Below are 24623 nucleotides of genomic sequence, written 5' to 3'. Positions count from 1 at the left end.
GAGTCAAAACTCTTAATGTGGTGGGGTGTTTTTTTTGAGGGGGGCTGTTTTTTGTTTTTGTTTTTGTTTATTTGCAGGGCAGTGAGGGTTAAGTGACTTGCCCAGGGTCACACAGCTAATAAGTGTCAAGTGTCTGAGGCTGGATTTGAACTCAGGTACTCCTGACTCCAGGGCCAGTGCTCTACCCACTGCGCCATCTAGCTGCCCCCTTTAATGTGGTTTTGTAAGCCATTAAAACTATTAATGCTCATTTAGTAGCTTATGTCAGCTGTTAAAGCTTTAACTTGCACTAAGACTTTTGGGACACCCCGTATACAAAATAAATACAAAGTTTTGGGAGGGAAAGCGAGCGACAAAAGGTTCCTTGTCCTATCTAACTTAATCCTGGAGATCCAGTCTTATAGGGACTATAGGATTCAGGGTGGGAGGGAACAGGATCCTGAGCCTGTCTGAAATGCTGGTGGTTTTTTCTCAGAGATCATCTAGAGCAACATTCTTAGCCCAGAGAGGCAAAAGCAAAGCCAGGAGCTGAGATTCAGATTTGAATCCCAGGATCCCCAAGTTTATTGTCCTTTGCATCTCCCCGTACTTCCTCGAGGAAGAAGGGATGAGCAATTAGGGAAAATAGATCAATTTGGGGGGTAACTCAAGCACTTTGTCTTCAGGGGTGTCGCTAGGTGGTGTACTAGATAAGAGTGTTAGATTCAGAGTCGAGAAGACCCGAGTTTGAATCTTTACTCAGACACTTGATAGCTGTGCAACCCTGAGCAAGTCACTTAATTACTGCCTACCTCAGTTTCCTCATCTGCAAAATAGCCTTAATAATAGCATCTACCTTTCAGGGTTCTTATGAGGATCAAATGACATAGCATTTGTAAAGCACTTTGTAAACCATAAAGCTTTATTTTTATGTGCTGTTGTCATCATCATCGTGATTTGTTTTTGTTTTTTTTTTTTTAGTGAGGCAATTGGGGTTAAGTGACTTGCCCAGGGTCACACAGCTAGTAAGTGTTAAGTGTTTGAGGCCGGATTTGAACTCAGGTCCTCCTGACTCCAGGGCCGGTGCTCTATCCACTGCGCCATCTAGCTGCTCCTTGATTTGTTTTTAAATGATGTAGTCCTTGGCCTCCCTCAGTTTTGCTTTGTTTTGATACTTGTAAGAGTCTTTCTGGGCTTAACAAGCTAATATTGGAGTATTCCAAGTGTGGTGACCTACTGATTCTCAGCCTGTTTCCCCTTCAGGGAAGGAGAAACTTTCCCATCTGATGGACATTCAGTGGACTGGCCACTGCCTCTTCTCCAAGAGGAACCAGTCACCAAGGTCTTTGTTAAGCACTGACTTTGTGCTAGGTCTTGTGGTAGGCATGGTGGGGGATACAAGGGAAGAGGAAAACACTGTTTCTACCCTCAGGGGTTATATAGTCCAGTTAGGTAGAAGAGGCTGACACAAATTAAACAATTAGAGGACAATTTTTGTGCTTCAGTCATTTTTCAGTTGTGTCCGACTCTTCATGCTCCCTGGCCCTGGGGTTTTCTTGGCAAAGATACAGGAGTGGTTTGCCATTTCCTTCTGCAGCTCATTTTAAAGATGAGGAAACTGAGGCACACAGGGTTAAGCAAACTGCCCAGGGTCATGCAGCTAGTAAGTGTCTGAGGCTAGATTTGAACTCATGAAAATGAGTCTTCCTGACTCCAGGCCCAGTGCTCTATCCACTGCACCACGTAGCTGTCCTATGGATAATACAGGATGCTAAGTAATAAAGTGTTCAATTGTTGGTTTCTGGCTGGTACAGGGAGACATGAGAGTGGGCTGTAGTAGGAAGGGGAAGGAGATCATGGAAGAGAATAGACCTAGAATTGTCTGTCTTGTTTCTCACTGTTGGCCCAAGAGGGTTGGGTGCTCATTGCCTTGTCTTGGTTGAGCTAATTTGTTTAATTTTTTTTCTTCCTCTCGGGCAGGCCGTACCACAAGCTGAACCCTGACTATGAGAGGCTCAAGATTCAGTGTATGAGGGCTATGTCAGACCTGCAGTCACTGCAGAACCAGCACACCAAGACCCTGAAGAGGTGTGAGGAGGTCGCCAAAGAGGCCGACTTTTACCAGTAAGTGGTATCCAGTTAGAGCAGTCGTCTGTGACCTCCTTACTGCCAGATTGTTTTCACCTTTCAAAGTTTAAAAATTATTTCAAAAGTAAAAGCAGTTATTTCTTTCTCCTTCTCAGCCCCCTCCATGAAAAAAATCAAAACCAAAACATAACCCCTAAAACAAGTGTGCATAGTTAAGCAAAACAAATTCCCAGGGACCGTGCCCCCCCAATTTGAGTCTCATTCTTCACTTTGCATGCATCACCTCTCTTTCCAGAGGTGGGTAAGATGCTTCTCATCTGTCCTCTGAAGACATGGTTGATCCCTATGTTGAACAGAGTTCTTCAGGGTCTTCTTTCTCTACAATATTGTTGTTATTTATTTCCCTGCTCACTTTATTCTGCATTGGTTTATACAGGTCTTCCCATGTCTCTGAAACCATTCCATTCATCATTTCTTTTTTTCTTTTTTTGGTGAGGCAGTTGGGGTTAAGTGACTTGCCCAGGGTCACACAGCTAGTAAGTGTTAAGTGTCTGAGGTCGGATTTGAACTCAGGTCCTCCTGACTTCAGGGCCGGTGCTCTATCCACTACGCTACCTAGCTGCCCCTCCTTGGGTACTTTTTTAGAATACTGCTCTTGAAGTCAGAAGTCCAGGTATGGGTTCAGGTCTTGGCTCACTCACCAGCTATTTCTGTGTATATTTCTGGGCTTCAGTTTCTTTATCTCTCGAATGGGGATACCTACTGCCTACATTTCTCCTAGGCCTGTTTCGATGGTCAGATGAATAACAGACAGAGATATAGTTTGGCTCTCTAGTTTTCAAGCTGGCATGGACCATTTAGGGCATCTCTTTTGTCAAGTGAGGAAACTGAGACCCAACAGCTGCCCATGATCACATGATAGTAACTGGCAGAATAGAGGTTGCTTTCTGTGGCACCATAATGTTAGGGCATTTATCTGAGCCTTTGGAGACTCCTCAGCCCATGGATGCTCTCCCTTTTTGCAGAAGGGGAAACTAGGAGAATTCCCCTCCAGGATTTTGACCACATCCCCCCTTCTTCTCTGAGCACCCATCTGGTACTATCTTGTGGTATCAGCCCAGGGCTCAGGTCTTAAATAGTCTTGTCTCTGGAGGGGTGGGGCTCTTTGATTTCCTTAGGTGTCATTTGGCTGTTACACTTTGTTTGCACTTTGTAAGAAGTAAGGAACCTCTGTGAATTTGGTGGGTTTTATGTGCCCGGCTCATTTCTTGCTTCTGGTGACCTGACTTTGGCCCGTCTCTTGGAAGCCTCCGTCTGTGCTTAGCCTATCCTCAATCCCATCTAGGTGGGGACTGCTGAAGGGAGCCTTTTAGTGGGATCAGGGCTGCAGGGGACAGGGTGTTGTGTGGCTCAGTGTGAAGGGTCTCTTTCAGCACTCTGCACAACCGACTCCTGAGTGACCAGGCACAGCTGAAGGAGGATGTGGACACACTGAGGCGGGAGAATGGACAGTTGCTGCGGGAACGGAACCACCTGCAGCAGTCCTGTGAAGACATGAGACGTCTTCGAGAGGAGGACCAGAAGGAGATCAGTGACCTCCGGACCCAGCAGCAGCAGGTGGGCCCTGTGGATGGCGAGGGGGGAGGAGAGGGGAAGGTCAGGGAGGCCCTGGGCTGGAGTGGGTGCAGCACACCTGACTCGGGGCTCCCCGTCCTGCCTGGCCCACAGGCTTATCCTGAAGGTCAAACGACGCACTTGGGCAAAGCTCAGAGCATCTCCCCTCTGTCTGGTGTCCCCCCTGCGGCTGTTGTTGGCTCCAGCTCGGGTCTCAGCAGCTGCGGCCATGTTGACTTAAAGGTGGGAGTAGCGAGTGCTCCTTGGGGTCTGGGTTTGAAGCCTGGTCGTGTTATGTAGTCGGGGAGGCCTGAGAATCCAGAGGCCTGGGCATGTTCCCTGGCTGGCTCTGTCACAGGCTCTCCCTGTGATCTTGGCTTGGCTTCCTCCTGTAAGAGGGGCTCGGTCCACACCACGGGCTCTTAACCTTTTTGTGTCCTAGCCTCTTGTGGCTGTCTGGGGAAGCCTTCTCAGATGAGCTTTTGTTGTTGTTGTTGTTGTTCAGTATTTTATTATTTTCCAGCTACATATAAGGATAGTTTTCAACATTTGTTTTCATAGGATTTTCAGTTCCAAATTTTTCTCCCACCCTCCCTTCCCTCCCTCCTCCCCAAAACAGAAAGCAGTCTAATACAGGTTGTATAGGTGCAATAACACCAAAAATATTTCTGCATTAGTCATATTGTGACAGAAGAGTCAGAGCACAAAGGAGCATTTTTCTTTTTTGTTTTTTTTTTTGCAGGGCAATGGGGGTTAAGTGACTTGCCCAGGGTCACACAGCTAGTAAGTGTCAAGTGTCTGAGGCAGGATTTGAACTCAGGTCTTCTTGAATCCAGGGCTGGTACTTTATCCACTGGGCCACCTAGCTGCCCCCACAAGGGAGCATTTTTTTTTCTTTTCTTTTCTTTTTTTTTTAGTGAGGCAATTGGGGTTAAGTGACTTGCCCGGGGTCACATGGCTAGTAAGTGATATGTGTCTGAGGTCAGATTTGAACTCAGGTCCTTCTGAATCCAGGGTCGGTGCTCTATCCACTGCGCCACCTGGCCGCCCACAAGGGAGCATTTTTAATGCATAAAACAGGGTTACAAGGAAACCAGTCCTATTGGAGTAAAGAGGTGACATTTTTTCCTACATTAATTCATAGATTCTCCCCTTCAATCTATCCACAGAGAGTTGATATTGTTGCCCAGCTAAGAACCCCTGGTATAGATGATCTCCAAGGAAGGCCCCTTCTGACTGTGAATTCTGTCTCAGTTTGTGCAGGGAAGCTTCACCTCTCTCTGCCTCACTTTCTCTGTAAAAATGGGACCAGAACACTTATTTATATACATTATCAAAAAATCCATTGCCTGTTTCTCTCTCTCTCTCTCTCTCTCTCTCTCTCTTTGTCCCTCCCTCCCTTTCTTCTTTTTCCTTCCTTCTTTCCAATTGGCCTTTCCTATTTTGCCCAGGCTGGAAGTGCAGTGGTCATTCATGGCCCAATCCCACGGCTGATTAGCATAAAAAATTTGACCTTGTTTCTGACCTGGGCTGCTTTACCCCCCTCCTTTGGCATCCTGGTATCTTATCACCTTGGTACCGTACTTCATGTGGGCACTCCATCTGCTTTAGCCCTGAACGCAAGTGACCCAAGAGCAGGGATCACAGGTGTCTGCAGTCATGCTCTGCTGCCTATTTTCTTGAAATGAGGGCTTCTCTGTATTTAGCATCAGATCTGACCTCTCTCTCCCCCTCCCCCGACACAAGATTGCACATGGCAGAAACACCGAACCTCAGCATGGGCAGAGACCTCAGAAGCCATCTGGTCTAACGCTGTACCTGAATAGGAAGTGCCTACGAGGCTCCTGACAAGTGGTCATCTAACCTTGGCTTACAGACCTCATGGGGGGGTGGGGTGCAAATTGGGGAGGAAGCCTCGCCCCCCCTCCCCACCCCAGTCCATTCTTTTGGGTTTCTTCATAGGAAGGAGGGTACCTCAGAAGTCATCTGATTTAGCCCATACTTGATTCAGTTCCCTCTATGACAGCTATTCAGACCTCCTCATTTGTGCTGCATCCATTCTGCTGATGGTGCTTCCATTTTATAGTTGAAGTGACTGAGGTGTGCATGCAGTCTAAGCAGCCTGCTCAGTCACTCAGTGGGCCAGTGTGAGGCCAAATTAGACCTCTTGAACTCAGAATTTCCAAGGCTGTTAGTGACTATGTACATGCACAAGGAGGTGTCTGCCTAAAAGAAATCAAATGAACCCCATAATGTTTTCCAAGGTCTTTTTTCTGAGGCGTCCTGGGGGCATGTCAAGTGTGTCAGGTTCTAGGGACATTTTCTTGTCTTTGGAGGAGGAGGAAGAATGAGGAGCTTGGGAGAAGAGAAGAGTCGGAGGGAGGCAAGACTGAGTGTAAGGATGATACAGGCTAGGGGAAAAGGTGGGTAATGTTAGAAAACCTGATTTCCGGTTTTGGTTTTACAGTTAATTGCTTTGCTCCTTGGGGTCCATAGTTTTCCCCATTTGTGATATAGGATTGTAGATTGAAAGCTGCAGGGATCCTCAGTGGTCAGCTAGGGGAGTTTTGTCATTTTGCAAATGAAGTTTGTAGAGAAGTCAAATTTCTTGCCTGTGGTCATCTAGGGACAGCTGGGTGGCTCAGTGGACAGGGCACTTGGCCTGGAGTCAGGAAGACCTGAGTTAAAATCAGACACTTCCTAGCTGTGTGACCCTGGGCAAGTCACTTCACACTGTTTGCCTCAGTTTCCTCATTCATGAAACGAGCTGGAGAAGGAAATGGCAAATTACTCCTGTATCTTTGCCAAGAAAACCCCAAATGAGGTCAAGAAGAGTCGGACAGGACTGAAATGACTGAACAAAATGTGGTCATACAGGTATTAAGTGGAAGAGCCAAGACTTAAACTTGGCTCTGAATGTGTGACTCTATTATTATGAAACCTTTCCTGAATTTCCACCCCTGTCCTCACCCCCCTTTTAATTCTAGTGCTTTCCCTCTGTTGATTACCTCCACTTAATCCTATTTGTAGTTTATTTGTACATAGTTGTTGGCATGTTTTCTCCCCCATTAGACTGTAAGTTCCTTGAGGGAAGGCATTGTCTTTTGCCTTTTTTGTATCATCAGGGTTTAGTAGCGCACTGTCAGAGGCAATTAAATGTTTACTAACTGATTGGCTGAATTTTATAAGTGAGGAAACTGAGGTTCAGAGAAAGAAATTAGGTACTTTGTCCATGGGCATACAGCTCCTAAGTACCATAGGCATGATTTCAATTCAGTGAGATTCCAGATCCCCTGCAGTCAGTCAACAGTCAGCAAACATTTATTTAGCACTATTGTGTACCAAGCATTGTGCTTCGTGCTTTGGATGGAAAGGCAGCTCACAGAGGAGCTGGGTCTTCTTATCTCCACCAGCTCCCTTTCATGAGAATATTCGAAGTACTTGACCAGATTGTCATGAACAGTTACTCCGAGGTCATCTTGATCAACCACTTCATTTTTATTGTTGTTAACTTTATTGTTGTTAATTCATTTTTCTGTTGTGTCTGACTCTCCCCATTTGGGGTTTTCTTGGCAAAGGTACTGGAATGGTTTACCATTTCCTTCTCCAGCTCATTTTACATATGAGGAAACTGAGGCCAGTAGAGTTAAATAACTTGTCCACTACTAAGCCTGGCATTTTATTTACTGTGCCACCTGTGGCCCCCCACTTCATTTTTCCTTTTTTTTTTTTTTTTTTTTGGTGAGGCAATTGGGGTTAAGCGACTTGCCCAGGGTCACATAGCTAGTAAGTGTTAAGTGTCTGAGGGCAGATTTGAACTCAGGTCCTCCTGAATCCAGGGCCGGTGTTCTATCCACTGAGCCACCTAGCTTTCCCCCTTGCCCCCCCACTTCATTTTACAGATGAGGAAGTTAAGGGGTATGCCCTATGTCTATTAGACAGTAGGTGGAAAAGGTGGGATTTCAATCCAGGTTGTTCATCTTTCATCTTTGGACTCTAGAGCCGATGTTCTTTTCACTGTACCAACTACCTCCTTAGATCGAGAGAAGGAATATGTAAAAACTCTTAAGAACATGTAGACTGCTGTACTCTCAAGGACTGACAAGTGGGCTTTGTGTAGGTCTTCCCGAAACACCTTGTGGGTATAGGATTTTCATCCATCTTGATAATGAACTTGTAAATCCCCTTGACTTCTGAGGACAATCTTATTTTTCCTCTAGAATATTGTCTCTAGGTCAGGATCTTTGGCCCCAAACTACTCAGTACTGAGTGGTTAAATGCTGATACCTCTTTCAGCTGATTTAGGACTGAAAGGGACTTTGAGATCACCCAATCCTAAATTCTCCTGTTTTATACATGAAGAAACCCAAGCCCAGAAAGGAGAAGAAAGGATTCCTTTCCCCCAACCCTTCTCCCAAGCCTGTTTTTGGTGCCTACTTAGTTCTCATTCTTTTTTTCCCCCAGAGCCTATCTTACTCATTCCCCCCCCCCCCCAACCCTGCCCACCTTGGTTTTCCTGACCATTTCCCAAGTAATCTTTACCTTATTCTGCTCTGAGCCTGAAACATGACTTTTTCTCTCTTAAATCACCTGCCGCCCCTACCCACTATTCAAATAAGGTAGACTCTCCCAAACTTTGACAGCCTTCAAATTCTATGCATAGTAAAAATATTCTTTTATTTATTTATTTTTTTGGGTGAGGCAGTTGGGGTTAAGTGACTTGCCCAGGGTCACACTGCTAGTGTCAAGTGTCTGAGGTTGGATTTGAACTCAGATCCTCCTGAATCCAGGGCCGGTGCTCTATCCACTGCACTAGCTAGTTGCCCCATAAAAATACTTTTAAAAACCTCCTTTCCCAAGGTATAAAGGTGGATATTTGTGGCCTCTCTTTGGAGACTGTTGTAGCTTAAAAAATTTTTTTGGGGGTGGGGCGGGGAAGGGTATCTTGGCAATTTTATAAGCAGAAAGTACATCCTGCCCTTGTTTACCTCCTTTCTCTCTTCTGCTCCCTTCACAGAAAGCCGAGGACCCTCCTTCCACCTGACCTCTCTTCCCAGTTCCTTGTCCCTATCCTCTTCTTCTAATAAGAGACACTTAAAGGTTGTGGGGGGTGGGGAGGAGAAGAAAGGTTGGTGTTTGAATAAACTTTGCCTATTTATGTTGCCAGAGTCTATTCAGATAGAACAAAGCCATGTGGTGATTAATGCCCTTAAGATTCACAAGAAAAGGAGAGCTTAGCCGAGGTGAAAGAATTGGACCCAACAAACGACTTTCACACCAGAGGGTTTTCTCCTCTCTTGCCTGGGCCCTGTGGGGGCAGTGGGGTTCCTGCATTATGGGCACTCTCATTGAGCTTGGTGGAGCAGGTATTTGGCCCTACTTCCCTAGCTGTGCTAGGTGTTAGTGGCTCCCTCCTCCGAGGACCTTGGCCAGGCTGGTTCCCTGACAAGGCCCACAGGGGAAAGGTCAGCCTGGTTCCACAAGGGTGGTTTTGTTGCCTGGATCCTCCCACGGGCTTGTAAACTCCAAGAGGCCCTGGCTGGCTAAAGGGGGCTGTTTGCCTTGTGTGTTTGCGGGAGGGATTTACCCATCTCTCCTGCCGGCTGGATGATTTATGGGTTAGAGGAAATGTCACTGCTCTGGGTGTGACGCTTGAAAGGATTTGGTTTCGTGTCTGAAAAGCCAGACCGGTGGCCCATCCAGCTCCCCAGATTTTCAGCTAAGCTCTTCCATCTTATAAGGGTGTCAGGGGTGACTTCCGTCTCCTTGGTGGATTTTGCTGCTCTCGTTCTATTCAGAGCTGAGGTTAGCCTTGGATTCCCAGGGAGACACACAGGAGAAATCCTCCATTGACCTGGATCTAAACGACTTCACTGTCCTTCCCTTTGTCTTGTCTTTCAGTTTCCATTTTCTAAAAAGGTAGAAAATCCACAGGATTATAGATCCTGAGCAGAAGGGGACCTCGGAGCTCTCTGGTCCAGCCCCTTTTCACAGGTGTGGCAACCAAAGCCAGAGAGGTGAAGCCCAGGGTTATACAGATGGGTAAATATCAGAGGTAGGATTTGAAATCAGTGCCTCTGATTCCAGGGCTGATGTTTCTATTTCATAGGGTGATGCCCTATGTCCGCTAGGATCTAAGCTTATCAAGGGTGAGAATGGTTTCACTTGTACCTCTCAAGCATCTACCACACAGTGCTTGACACATAGCGTATGTCTAATTAATGCTTGTTGAATTGAATTGAATTCCTTGGGGAGCTTCTTCTTAGATCCCCATTTAAGCCAGTAGGAAACTGGATGGGCTGAATCCTTTTCTGGATGAATTCTCAGACGGTGACTGAGGCTTGCTTTGGTTAGCGTGGGGCTAAATGCCTGGTCTTGGCTGTTCCCTTGCCTCAGAAGAGGCTAAATCCTGGGGGAATCTCATTTCTTCAGAGTGCTGTGGCTTACGGCAATGGAAACCACTCTGAGTCTAGAGTTTGAGGACTTGGGGTTGAGTCTTGTCTCTGCCACTTAATACCCGTGAAAAATCAGGCAAATCACTTAGGATCTTATACATGGACGTAAATGGGAACTTGCATCTAGTCCAACACCATCATTTTTTTGCAGATAAGGAACCGAGGTTCAAGGATGTGAAGAGACTTGCCCACGAGTAAATGAGCATAGCCAGGACTCAAACTCGACTCCAAATTGAGCGCTCTTATGGCATATTACAGTTAGCGTCTCTTGGCTTCACTTTCCTTATCTGCAGGATGAAGAGGTTTGGCTTCATATGACCTCCAAGGTCCTTGACAGTACCAGCTCTGTTCCCTTGTGATTTCTCAATAAATTTGTTTGTTTGCTTTGCAGGGCAATGAGGGTTAAGTGACTTGCTCAGGGTCACACAGCTTTTTCCTCAATAACTTTTAAAAATTATTATTTATCTATATGTAACTAGAAAATAACAAAATGCTTTTATGATAAAAAAATTATGTTTGGATGGAGAAGATTTTACATGGTCCTACTCACAGGTTCCACCTTGTGGGCATCACCAGAATGACAACAGCTGCCTTTCTGGTATAATAAAGCATAGTTGATTAAAACTGCAAGGTCTTGGGATTTGCAGGATTCATTCAAAAATGGCATAAGGAATTCTCATTTAATGAACTGTAAAAAATTTCCTCCTTTGTGAATTTTCATAGCTTTAGAGACAGACTGAGATGAAACGGCATCCTGCTTTGTTGTCAGGCATCGAGGATACACGTCTAAGCAAGCAAGACGGTCTCTGCCTTTAAAGAGATTATATTCTAATAGGGAAAGACAAGGTGTAAGGGAGCAAGAGTTGGAAGAGGGGCTATGGCAGAGGAGAAGTGATATGACTTGTCAGTCCTTCAGACCGGTGTACTTTAAGGTGAAAGCTTACCAATAGGAGCCCAGATTTCAGGGATCAGGATCTGATCCTTGATGGGATGGGGAGGAGAAATTGAGGAGGCTGGAATGGAGGTAGCATGGCTTGGAGATGGCCAGGAAGCAAAATTTCTTTCTTTCTTTCTTTTTTTTTTTTTTAAATTTCATTGACTGATTGCCAGGAAGCAATTTTAAAGGTCATCCAATCTAACCACTTACTTTCACAGATGAGAGAACAGATGAGACCCAGAGGGCTGAGGGGTGGTTTCCCTAAGATCCCTCTGAGGTCATTATTGCGGTTTTACATGTGAGAAAACTGAGGCAGGCAGAAGTTGGGTCACCCAGCTAGTAAGTATCTGAGGCTGCATTGGAATTCCAGACTCCATGCTCTGAGCACTATAGCTCCACCCAGAGGCCTCTGGGAAGGGGACAAAAGCCTCTTAAGTAGCCAAAATGTTAACAGCATCAAGTATGTGAATCACAGGGCAGCCTCACTTTCTTTCCTTTCAGCCCTAGTGATTCTTGGCTTATTCATAGAATTAGCCCCCAGCAGATTAGAAGTAAGGAGAGGAGCTGGTGTGGGGCAGGTACACTGACAGGACTGAGAATTAACCGCTGTCAGCCTGAAGGTGGTGCCGGAGACTGACGCCTATAAAAATGAGATCTGGTTCAAAAGCCTCAGCTGCAGGGGGTCCTGTCAGTTATCATGGGGAGAAAAGTCCCACGTACCCCAAAAGCACTGAGGAATTCCTGGGCTGGAATTCTCAACCCTTCAGTCATTCTGTTGTTTACAGTACATTTTAGATAGATTCTGTCCACATTTTAAAAAATGTTTTGTAAACTTTAATTATTTGGGAATTCACCTACGTATGATAGATAACTTAGGTGTTTATATAGAGCTTTGTGGTTTGCACAGTATTTTACATATATTATTTGGTGTTTCCAGAAGTGTCTGATGAGGTAAGTAGAGGCAGGAACAGTGATGAGAGTGCTAGATTTGGAATTGGGAAGACCTGAGCTCAAATTTTGCCCCAGACATTTTCTAGCTGTATGACCAACCCTTGGCTAACTTCTGTCTGCCTCAGTTTCCTTAACCTTATTATGAGGATAATAATAGTGCTTACCTCAGTGGGTTGTTGTAGCTAGTAAGCTCTCCCCCTCCCTCCCACATACACACATATGTATATATGTGCTCTATGTTTATATGTAGTTCATATATAGCACTACAATATAAATATATAAACGTATATATGTGCTATATTTCTATGTAGTTCATATATATGATACTAGTATATACATGTATATGTCATATTTATGTAGTTCATATATATGACACTATAATATATACACGTATGTATGTGCTCTATATATGTAGTTCATATATAGCACTACAATATAATATATACATGTATATATGTGCTATATTTATATGTAGTTCATATATATGGCACTATAATATACACACATATAGATGCATATACATGGCACTATAAACCAAACAAAAAAAATTTCTTAAATACCTCCTACTTGCTGAGCCCTGTGTCAGTTCTTAGAGATATCTTTTGGGGGTGGGGGGCAATGAGGGTTAAGTGACTTGCCCAGGGCCACACAGCTAGTAAGTGTCAAGTGTCTGAGGCCAGATTTGAACTCAGGTCCTCCTGAATCCAGGGCCGGTGCTTTATCCACTGCACCACCTAGCTGCCCCCAATTATCCTTATTCTTAAGGAGCCTTCCATCCTGTCAGGTGATAAAAGCACATCTATAAGTATGTACAGACTCAATCTAAAGAGAATAAATGCAAATAAATAGAAAATAGTGAAATACCGTAGGTTAGGTAGTTGGGGAGGGAGGGCATTAGCCTTTGAGGGAATCACGAAAAGGCTTGGAGGAGAAGGTGGGGCCTGACTGACTTGAAAAAAGAAGGGAATTCTCTGAGATGGAGGTGAGGAGGCAATGAATTCTAGGCATGGTGCATACAAAACAGGAAAGGTACAGTTTGAACCCAGGTCTCCTTCACTTGAGTTTCCACTACTACTGCACCATGCCACTTCCCTGCTTCATTCTTTAATGACGCTGGATATTCAAGTCATTTCATATCATGTGTACTTGGAAGTCATAATAGGGTTTTTAAATTCTGTAATTGATATTTTTTAAAAAATCGTGTCCTGGGGGTGGCTAGGTGGTGCAGTGGATAGAGCACCGGCCCTGGAGTCAGGAGGACCTGAGTTCAAATCCGGCCTCAGATACTTAACACTTACTAGCTGTGTGACCCTGGGCAAGTCACTTAACCCCAGTTCCACACCAAAAAAAAAAAAATCATGTCCTGTCCTTCCTAAGATAAATGAGGTTGGAGTATTCTTCAAGGAGATCTCAGTAAGTCACTTAAATCGCTGAGGTGATTTCATGGGATGTAATAATGCGTAGATAACCCAAGGGCCTCTATAAATGACCAGAATGGTGGTGACTTTAGAGATCTAGCCCAGCCATTTTACAGATGAAAAAGTGGGGCTTTAAAAATGGCCTCCAATCCTTGGTTTTCCTGCCTACCATTAACACCAGTTTCCTTCTTTATTTAACACCGAGATGAGGGTTCTATTGCCTTAGACTGTAAGCCTCTTTGAGGGCAGGCAAACCCTTCTGTCCCTCACCTAGGAGAGGGTTAGCAGCCTTTCCCCTTTGGCCCCAGAGCCCTTGGTAAATGCGTCACTTGTGTTTTTAGGTCTTGAAGGAGAATGGGTCGTCGGAGATCCTCAACGCGCTGTATGATGCAGCTGTGGGGAAGCTGGAGGGGCTGAAGAAGGAATACGATGGGCTGAGAAAGCGGTATAGTGAGAAGGTTGCCAATCACAACAGCGACCTGAGCCGGCTGGAGCAGACGGAGGAAGAAAACAGGCGCCTGCAGAAGCAGGCTGACAGCCTGGTGAAGCAGAGAGACGCATCCCTCCACTTCCAGCAGCAGTGCTCCTTGTCTCTCCGGCGGTAGGGATCAGGGGCCCAGGGGGCAGCCAGAGGGGTCTGGGTGGTGGCCGGGAGCCCCAGGAGGCGGCCAGAGGGGTCTGGGTGGTGGCTGGGCCACCCCAGGGGGCGGCCAGAGGGGTCCAGGGGAGACAGGGTCTTCAGCTTGTGCCCAGAGAGGAGTCTCTGGGAAGGTCCGGTTGAGACGATCCGTCTGGGTGACATGGCCCATGCAGCCATGGGACTGTTGATGGACAAGGCTGATCCCGGCTTTCATCCCCGACCCCCTGAAGTCCATGGAATGTGATCCCATTTCCATCTTCTCACCATCCTGAAGAAGAAGGGCAGGGAAGGGATTTTTTTGTTTCCATGAAGGGTTGGGAGAATAAAGCTTAGAGACTTGAAGGGTCTTCCTCAGGATGATACAGCTGATGAGTCGGGGAGTGGGAACTAGCACCCACTTCTCCTGATTTCTGACCCAGGGCTCTTTCTGGGAGTCAATGGAGGCAACTGGGAGCTGTCCTGGTCAGTTTGGGAGCGGTCTTGGTGTCTGTAGAGCTGAAGGACATCTTAGAGGCCTTCTTTTTTACAGATTAGTAAACTGAGGCCCTCAGAGGTTAAGTGCCTTGTTCAGTTTCACACAACTAGTAACAGTCTGAGGTAGGATTTGAACCCAGGTCTGCCTGACTCAGCTCTGTCCGCAGTACTATTCTTCCCGCTCATGTTCTGTTGAGGGGATTACAAAGCCACAACCAAGGACCATCTGGACATTTCCTTTGTGGCCCTTTAAATGAAACTGAAGGGGGAAAAATTGTGTCCAGTGAGAATCCTATTCATACTGTGATTGAAGATTAGTGATATTTCCTTTGAGAAACCTGTAATGGTTATTATATGGGGACACATGAATGAGCTCTAATGAGCCACCTGTAGATAAAAAGCATTTTTCATGGTTGTTTCATGAATTATGAGGATGTGGGGCAAGGGAGGGTGTGTGCACAGAGAAAAGAGGCATTGAAGTGGTACAATGGGTAGAGCACAAGTCCTGGAGTCAGAGACTTTAGTTCAAATGCAGTCTCAGACAGTGTGACCCTGGGCAAGTCATTTTACCTCGAATTGCCTCCAGGCAATTCTCTAAGACTTTAATTTGTAGAAAGTTATCCACCCTGCATGTGAGTGAACTTCTGGTTTTAAGAATGGCTTTCTTTATAAAGCAAGTTATAGGGCAGCTAGGTGGCACAGTGTGGGTAGAGCGCCGGCCCTGGATTCAGGAGGACCTGAGTTCAAATCTGGCCTCAGACACAACACTAGCTGTGTGACCCTGGGCAAATCACTTAACCCTCATTGCCCTGTGCAAAAAAAGAAAAAAAAGCAAGTTATGTATCCCTCAAATTATTACCTTTGCAAATGCCTCTTAGCTGTTCTCAAGGTACTGTGCTCCATATATGGTCCATACTAGTAAAAGCTATAGTCCTTTTTCTCTAGAAACTTCTATTTTAAAACCAAAGTGTAAACTTTGTGATTGAAGGGTCCCTACTGTAGGGCTCCATCCCCCCGTCCCTGACTTAGTGTCTGCCAGATGTGTATCAAGACATTTCAGGGTGATGAGAGGGTGTGAGATAATGGAGAGAGCCCTGATCTTGGAGTTTAAATGTTTGGGTTCAAGACCCAGCATGGCCACTGACCTTCTGTGTGACCTTGAATGATGGGCATGGCTTTTCTGAGCTGTCATTTGCTTTGTCAGATGAGAGTAATGCTTCTTTCTCTCTGCCCTGTGGAATGGTTGTGATAAAAAATTCCTTGTAAACTGGATGTGTTACATAGATATTAAGTCTTCATCACTTCTAGTGCCTTCTAGGTTGATCTGTCTGGGGGTGGAACAGACCTGACCATCTGAATGGGAGCTCAGGTGGGGTTGATAGGTGGCGTGATTCTGGGCAAGTCACTTTTCTGACTCTGGGCTTCACTTCCCTTGTTTGTAAAATGAAGAGGTTGGGTTAGATGATTCTGAATTCCTTTGGGCTCCAAAATTCTGTCATCTGGGTGGGTGGTTAGGGGAAAAAAATGGCCTGGAGTTGGGGCCGCTAGATGGATAAAGCACCGGCCCTGGATTCAGGAGGACCTGAGTTCAAATCCAGCCTCAGACACTTGACACTTACTAGCTGTGTGACCCTGGGCAAGTTACTTAACCCTCATTACCCTGGGGGCGGGGGTGGGGGGAGGCCTGGAGCTCAGCTCTAGGGTAGAAGAAGTAGGATGTACCTTTCATCTGGCAAAGGACTGTGAAAAATGTCTCTTTTAGGGGCATTGATGCTCTCTGACTTTCTGGTTGGGGAATAGGGGAGTTTCATTTGAAACTTCATGCTTTGTTACTCAGTGGCATTGATGGGATTAAAAAAAAAGGCAGTGGGTTGAGGGACCAAATTGGCCATCTCTCCATGGACTTGGCCCCATTCATTGCCCCCCTTCCCTTTTTCCCTGTAGGTTTGAGACGATGCAGCAGGACCTGAACAAAGCAATGGTCCAGAATAAGGAGCTTCAGCGGGAAATGGAGCGCCTGCAGTCAGAGGTGACCCGGCTGAGGGCCATGCAGCTGAAGGCCCTGAAGGATGCGGAGAAGTACAAGGAGGAGCGGGACTCTGTCTTCAATGAGTATCAGCTCATCATGAGTGAGAGGGACCAGGTCATCAAGGAGCTGGACAAACTTCAGACGGAGCTAGAGCTTGCGGAGTCCAAGCTGAAGAACACCACCTCTGAGAAAAGGGTGGCCAGTGAAGAGATGGAGGCGCTGAGACAGGTAGACGGATGGGAGCTTCCCCTTCAGGGGGGCATGGGCTGCCCACTAGCAGAGGAGGGAGGGGAGCTGGTACAAAAGGCAAAACCCAAGTGGAGATGTTCCTTGGAAGTCCCGTCTTCAAGGCTTCTTTAGTGAAGGTAACCCAGGACTTACATTCTTTGAATTTCTGCAGCAGATGTTTATCACGACCACTTTGTTCGGTTCTCTCTGAGGATGATAGTGAGAGTATACACAGCACTTTAAAGTTTGCAGAACATTTTACAAATATCCCATTAGATCCTCACAACAACCCTGGGATATAGATGTTATGATTTTCCCCATTTTATAGATGAGGAAACTGAGGTGCCAGGGTCACATATTTAGTAAGTGTCTAAGGCTGGATTTCAGGTTTTTCTGACTTGAGGTTCAGCTTTTTATCTACTGTTCCCTTGCTGCCTCTCTAGGAGCTCGGAGTTAATGGGTTTGGGGTTCAGAGGATAGGGGAAGAGAATGAGAACGAATGGAGTTAGAGGCAGCAAGACAGTACTGGAAAGAGTGTTGGACCGGAATTGGGAGTCAAGAGACCTGGGTTCAAATTCCTCCTCTTCACCATCGAGCCTCAGTTTTCTCATATATAAAATAGACATAGTAATCCCTGGAGCACCTACCTGAGCAGGTTGTTGGAAATGTTAAAAGGAATGATGCATGCAAATTGTTCTGCAAACTTCAGCGCCCCATATATGTCCATTGTCATTATTATTTCCATCCTGAAGAGCCTCACAGTTTAGAGTGGTTGGGAAGGTCGTACTGTTTGTTGCATGAAGAGTTTTATGCCAAGATGCATTCAGATGATATCCGGACTCCATGAATACATATGCCCCTTAAGGAATGAGCCCTTTGGACTAAGTTTTCCCTTAACAGCTAATTCACAGAATCTTGGTTGAAACTGGTGCCACAGGCCACACTGGGAGATGCCACTGGAGGTGTCTCTCTGCTTAGATGGTTTCTACCCCACCCTCAGCCTCCGTCTCCTAAGACCTGCTAAAGTGTTAAGGAAGGAGGAAGAGGGCTACTAACCTCTGAAACTTGGCTCTTGCCCCTGGGGTGTAGATCGTTGAAAGTCAGGGCAGCCTGAGTGTAGTCCATGGTTGCCCATAGCAACCACCACCTCTAGGGTTAGGCTTCTGGGCATGGATTTTCTCTCCTTTCTCCCTTCACTGGAGCAGGGTTAGACTTTTTTCCAATTGAAGCTGCGTCATCCAAGATTTTTTTCTCTATAGCAATGTTTGATGACGGATGGGAGAAGAAACAGGAGGAAAGGGGATGGGAGGAAGGTCATGTGGCATATCTTTGCCCATAGTGCTTGACTCATTCATCTCCCACTGCCTGGCCTCCCTGTTTCATGAGTCTGGCTATCCACCGTGACATGCAGAAGTGACTTTGACCCACCATGCCTAGCCCTGCTGCGTCCCACATTACTTTAAGTGTTTGACCTTTCCCTGGTCTTCCAGGTATCCTCCAGTGAATGGCAGGGTGTGTTTTTTTTTTTCCCTTGTCTGAACTGTTCTCTGCCCGTATGTCTTTGCTCTTCTGCCAGTCTGTGTGTGTGTGTGTGTGTGTGTGTGTGCGCGCGTGCGTGCATGCGTGCGCGTGCGTGTGTGTGGAGTGGGTAGCAGGTGTGGACTTCAGGCTCTTGTGTTGTCAGTCACACGACGGGAAGCCAACATCAAACATCAAGTGCCGGTCCTATGTGGTAAATCATTGACACAATATGGCCATGATGGGAATGTCCTAATATTTGCACTTTCATCACAGTCTCTAAAAGGTGCAACTGGGGAATGGATTCACCCATTAAGGAGTAACTGCATTAGCATTTTAGATGAGGGCAGATCCTCCCCAGCTTGAGTGACATGGGCAGAGGGGGTGGGATCTGGGGGTGATTTCTGGAAGCTGCCCCTTTAGCAGCCCAGGGGGGTGCTCGGCTGTTTTGGCCTCTGGTCATCTGCCTCATGATTTTCTTTGACTGTTTTCTTAGGGGACAAAGGGCAGGAGTTATAATAAGAAGCATAAGTTTATGCAACTTGACCTTGCTCAAAATCAAACCATTTTTGTGCTTAGCTAGCACCTTGGGTTCCAGGTTGGTAGCTCCCTTAGTCTTGTCAGGGTGAGGAAAAATTCCCTTCCTTGCATCTAATTTCTCCCTCCCCCAAATCTACCTCCCAGGGAGGGGAGTAAGAGAGTTGGCAATTTTTTTCCCCCTCTGTTAAAAAAGCTATGCCACGGTCACAGCTGGGCTTCCCAAAATGCTCTTTCTTGGGGGTTATTGGAGTGATCAGTAGCTCCTTTCCTAACCTTCATTAATGCCTCTTGGAAGCAGGTCTTTGCTGCTATGAGGGAGCCGATGAGCCTAGACGGTGGATGGGTATGATTCTCTCCAGCCCTGGCTCCAAGGCTGCCTGCCTGTCTGTCAGCCTGGAGCTGTGTACAAGGCTTTTTTGGCCTTGGGGAAGGGTTGTTTTCATCTCACATCCCTTGTGGACACTTGGTTGGCATTTTCCTGACATTGCTTTTTTTTTTTTTTTTCCACCTGTGCTGAATGATTCTAAGTGGATGCCTGACCTATCTGGCTGGAGGCTGTATTTCCCTCCCAAGTGGAAAATACTACCCTGGGTTCCCTAGGGATTTTTGGAGGACCTCTTATCTTTGATGAAAACAGAACATACTTTCATCTACCTCAGTCCTTCATACTGCCAATGCTGGTCCATGAGAAGGCAAAGAGCAATCTCTGTATGTCTCTCTGTCCCCTTGTTTCTGCTTCTTCTATACCCCATTCCCCCTTTCTTCCTTCTTCTGGCCTAGTGCATCTGTTAGGGGGAGTAGTCAATAGGGACTGAACCAGGAGCAGCCTCCTGCATCAAACAGTCTTCCAGCCAGCTGAGAATTTTCACATGGAGTCCTCCACTTAAGTCCTGCTCCTTCCCTTGGCACCCTGCCGCCATATATAGGGATTCTGTAATGTCTTCCTCCTCTGGAATTGGGCATTAGGGTCAGTGTGATGACCCCTCAGCCACGTGTTATGGAGTTCTCTGAAGGTCATGGAGTGAGTGTAACCCATCAGCTGACTGGGTCCTGTCCTGGCTCACTGCACTTACTAGGAGAGAGTGACCGCCCAGGGCAGCTTGAATGCCACCTCTCTGAGGACATGGAAGGGCACCATGCCAACATCTGCTTGCACTTATTGGAAACAACCACCTCAGGTTTCTGACCCCCCCTGCACACATTTCTCCAGCCTTCATGTTCAGTGGAGAAATTGATTACAGAACGATGTTGGCACATACCTTCTTAAGGGTAGACATACCCAAGTATCAGCCCATGCTCTGAAAAAGAGAAGCATAGGACTTTAAGGACCAACAAACATGATTTTCCTGGTCATCAAATAGGACGTTTTAACAATTGTCCTGGGTCACCTCTTTGGCCATAGCTGCACTGCCCATTGCCGGGTGCCCAGGCCCTTCTGGATCACCTTGGCTGAGAATCAATGCCTAAGGCTGGCCCTTCCAAAGTTCTCCCGTGCCAGCTTGGGTTAACCCAGTTCTTACTTTCTGCCCTGGTTCCTGAGCAAAGCTTTGGGGCTTGTTCTTGATAGAATGGGAACTTCCTGTGTAGAAAGTACCTTTGGTGTGTCCTTGGCCAGAGGGAAGGTGACAAATTTACTTTTGTTCTCTTTCTTCAATGTGACCTGTGTGCCAACGATGGGCTCTTGTTTTAGGAGCTGAACTCAGCTCTGGTGGAAAGAGATCGGGCAGTCTGTGAGAGGAATGAGTTACTGGAAAAATACTGCTACGAGGTGAAGGACAAGGCGGAAGCCCAAAAAGAGCTTGATCAAGCTTGCAAAGATATAGAGGCAGTGAAGGAGGAAAGAGATGTGGCCAGGAAGGAGAGGACAGAAGCTATCATCCAGAGAGACCATCTGCTCAGGGAATATTACCAAGCTCGCCAGGTACTGACCACCTCCCCTAGGTGGATTCCTCCCCAGCCCCCACCTCCCTTTATGTAGCCTGGGGAGTGAACCGCACTCCTACCAGGAGCCAGAACTGTGCTTGGGAATTTGGGGGTGTGGCCCATGCCTGAGTTGGTCGGGGAGAAGAAAGCCTTCTCAGCTCTCCAGAGACCACCCACGTGAGCCCAGTGAGGGAGGCAAAGGGGATAGATGGATCATCATTGGGCAATCGGTGACCTTTAGTGATTGGCTTTTCTGGATTAGAATAGCTGGTCAACGAACATATGTTAAGTGTTTATTGTATGACCGATATCATGCTCAGTGCGGGGGCCAGGATGTCCGAATCACAGTCCTTACCCTTAAAGGACAATAGAAGAGACAAGATGCAGACACTTATACTCAGTGTGAGTGGGGGCCACTTGTGTGTGCAGACACACAGTGTGAATGGAAGGCAATCTCAGAGGAGAAGATGCTAGCAGAAGAGAGGGACTGGGAAAGGACTCCTGTACAAAGCAGGCCTTGAGTGGAGTCTTGAAGAGGGGAGCAAAGGTAAGAAGGGAAGTGTTACAAGCACAGGAGATGGCCAGGGGAAAGGCACGGCCTCAAGCTGGAGTGTTGGGTTCAACAACTGGTTTGTAGAGTGAGTGGAGAGGAAGGTGTGAGAAGAAAGACCTTATATTGGATCCTGGAGGTGGTAGGGAGCCACTAGGGTTTGAGAGTGAGAGTAACATGGTCAGATCTGTACTCTAGGAAAACCTAATTGGCATTCGAATAGAGGTTTGGAGCCATGAGAGAATGGATGTGGAGAGACGAACCAGAGGACTATGGCAGTAAGTCTTGAAATTCCACCCAACCAGGGTTGTGTGGTATTGCAAAATGTGCCCCTGCACTGGGGACTTAAGAAACCAGGGTGCTGGTCCTGACTTTGCCTCTGACTAGTTAGTGTTCCTTTGGGTTTTTCACCTCTAAGCCTCACTTTCCTCATCTGTCAAATGGAAGACGTTGGATTGAGATTCCTCTAAGCTCTGGAATTCTACGATCCCTTTTTTAGTTCCCAAATTTCTCTTCTCTTCCACATAAAGTAATTATAGTCGTTTGGGCATCTTTTTTTAGGTAGAGAGGCCTTTGCTGGGGTGGGGGTGGGGAGTCAATTAATTTAATCCCCTTCTACCCTCCCCAAACTCCTCCCCAGTGGTAGTCTATAGACGCTGGGCTGACCTTAGTATAATCTTGTGCTGTGTTATTCTGTGTTTGATAGCATCAGGGAGGAGAGAGGGAGAGGTGGGGGAAGGTATGAGAAAGAAAAAAAAGGTATTCTCTTCTCCAGTGAAGAGCTGAGCCTCAGTAGCTCCCCTTTGGGTTGGATTAGCGCCTGAGTCTGCTGAGGTTGATGAGGTAGGAAGCCTCCTCACTGGTTCCCGTGCTCCAAAGCTCTGTCTCTGTTGAATGTGGTCTCGCTCCACGCTATGCCATGTGCTTTTTTGTGCTTCAGGGTCAGAGTCTTTGTCCCTGTGCCTTTGGTGGAATTCTGTGTCAAGGCTGTCTTGGTGTCTGCTTTGCTCTTCTGGGGAGAAAAAGGAGGTTTGGGGTGAAAGGGGGACTCTGTTTATGTCAAATCTTGCCTTTGGGGAATGAATTGAATTTGTATTTCCAATTTCTGAGTCTCAGTTGCCAGAAAGAACATCAGGGAATAGGCAGGGGGAGAAAAGTATGCTAACCCATTTCGCTTCTACAGGAAATTGCTTTTTCTATCAGTCAGATGTTTGAATAAATATTTCATTGGTTGATTGGAAAAACCTCCCGCAGGTCTTTCAGAAGCATAGTGAGCTAGAACATTTCTCCCTCTGTTCTCTCTGGGTAACTGGGTGATGGGGTGGGGAGTTGGAAGCACAAATAGACAGATGGCGATTCTGTCATTTTCACGCTGTTTGCCTCTTGGAGGAGGTTCAGTGCCTATAGCCTTCCTGGCTATAGGGTATGGTGTTCATTTGGCTGGGTCTGGTTTTCAGCACTCTTTTAGAGAACCCCCAGGCTGCTCCATTAGATAAGCTAGCTAATGTGGGAGATGAGTGCTCTTGACATGCCTCCTGGTTTGGGGAAGTGAAGCATCTACGATCCTTTGAGATGATCCTAGCTATCCCTTTGTCACCCTGAGGCATGAGTTTCCAGAGTTTTTAGTAGGGGCAAGCCTGGGCTTTATTACAGCAATAAGGCAGAAGAATAGTTTGTTTTCACACTAAGATGAAAAACTGGCTTTGTTGACTCGTACAAAATGAAATTAATAGAATATTATAATCCTGTTTAGAATTGGAAGGGACCTTAGAGGTCGAGTCTAATTAGAACTAGAATTTGTAAGGTGGTAGAAGGTACCTTATTTTCCCCAGTTAATTTGAATTCTGTGACTTGTTGGTCATAAGCCGACTTTAAAACTCCCAAGGTCAGGAGTTTTGGAGATTTTAAGTGGGAGCAAAGGGGACTTCTTAACCCAGTAGTAATCTTTGTTGTAAAACTGCATGATGAAAGATCGCCGTTATTCTTCCACAGAAGGTTTCTCTTCTTACTTCACAAGAGATATCCAAAGTCTTTGAAAAGCTACCTTGCAGGCAACAGTCAAGAAGCCTTTACTAAGTGATCACTGTATGCCAAGTACTTTGCCACGCAATGGAAATACAAAAAAGAGACAAAAATAGCCCTGCCCTCAAGGAGCTTACATTTTAATGAGAGAGACAAACACGGAAATGAGATACAGAGTATGTTTTTTTGTTTTTTGTTTGTTGTTTGTTTTTGTTTTTTAGAGAGTATATAGAAGGTGATTTTTGAGTAAAGGCAAAGCAGCTGGGAGCAGGGGAAAGAGGGAGCATTGGGAAAGAGGTCCTAGAGAAAGCAGAACTTCGATGGAAGCCAAAGAAACAAATAAACACATGATAGGTCGTTGGAGGGGATGCTTTTACTTTTGATCTTTCCATTATTTATTCCCTGTCTTCTCTGGTGACTGATCTTACTTGGATTGGGCATTTTTTCTTAATGTATGCATTGGCGAGCCTAACCAGATCCCAGTAGCTAGGATGCGATGTGCTAAAACACCTTCCAAATTATTATATTGATTCCCTTTCCCTCAGGGGCTGGCTGTTTATGTGTGTGGCCAGTGCTATCTACCTAGTAAAATCGTAACACAATGAACCAAAGTCCAGGGGACTAGGTAACAACTTGTCTGACCGAGACAAGATTCAAAAAGATCTTGACAGGCTAGAACATTGGACCGGTTCCAATCAGATGAAATTCAGTAGTGATAAATGTAAAGTTTTTTGTTTAAGTTCAAAAAATCAGCTTTCCAAGTACAGGATGTACAAGGTATGGATTAAACAGCAGTCTGTCTGATAAAGATTTGTTATATAATTCAACCGTGTGATGTAATGGCCAAAAAAGCTGTTGTAGTCCTAGACCAAAATAAAAAAAGGCTTCACTTTCATTTTGTTTTTGTTTTTTTTTTTTTTTGTGAGGCAATTGGGGTTAAGTGACTTGCCCAGGGTCACACAGCTAGTAAGTGTTAAGTGTCTGAGGCCGGGTTTGAACTCGGGTCCTCCTGACTCCAGGGCCGGTGCTCTATCCACTGCGCCACCTAGCTGCCCCAGCTTCACTTTCAAGAATAAGGAGGTTATAGTCCCTTTGCACTCTGCACTTGTCAGACTACATCTGGAATGCTATGTTTGGTTCTGGACCCCACAGAGAAGAGGGCATCTAGGATAATGCATAGCACCTGGCACATAGTAATCACCTAATAAATATCTGCTGCTGCTGCATAGTTTTGAGTCTATGTAATAGAAGGACTGA

At 46.1% G+C, this 24623-nt stretch overlaps 1 protein-coding gene across 4 annotated transcripts in view; it reads left to right on the top strand.

Moving 5' to 3' along the window:
- The window catches only part of DLG5 (discs large MAGUK scaffold protein 5), a 153846-nt gene that overhangs the window by 76253 nt on the left and 52970 nt on the right, over positions 1-24623 (top strand). For 2 of the 4 annotated variants that reach the window (XM_043983415.1, XM_043983416.1), the window contains exons 4-8: positions 1960-2103; positions 3501-3684; positions 13784-14043; positions 16501-16813; positions 20562-20792. In XM_043983415.1, coding sequence (XP_043839350.1) covers positions 1960-2103; positions 3501-3684; positions 13784-14043; positions 16501-16813; positions 20562-20792 — 1132 coding nt within the window. The remainder of the gene's footprint in view (positions 1-1959; positions 2104-3500; positions 3685-13783; positions 14044-16500; positions 16814-20561; positions 20793-24623) is intronic. The other 2 variants (XM_043983417.1, XM_043983418.1) reach the window with 1 other exon arrangement.

Source organism: Dromiciops gliroides, chromosome 2, assembly GCF_019393635.1.
Source record: "Dromiciops gliroides isolate mDroGli1 chromosome 2, mDroGli1.pri, whole genome shotgun sequence".
NCBI lineage: Eukaryota > Metazoa > Chordata > Mammalia > Microbiotheria > Microbiotheriidae > Dromiciops > Dromiciops gliroides.
The sequence above is the reverse complement of the archived record's forward strand: the minus strand, read 5'-3'. Positions and strand labels throughout refer to the sequence as shown.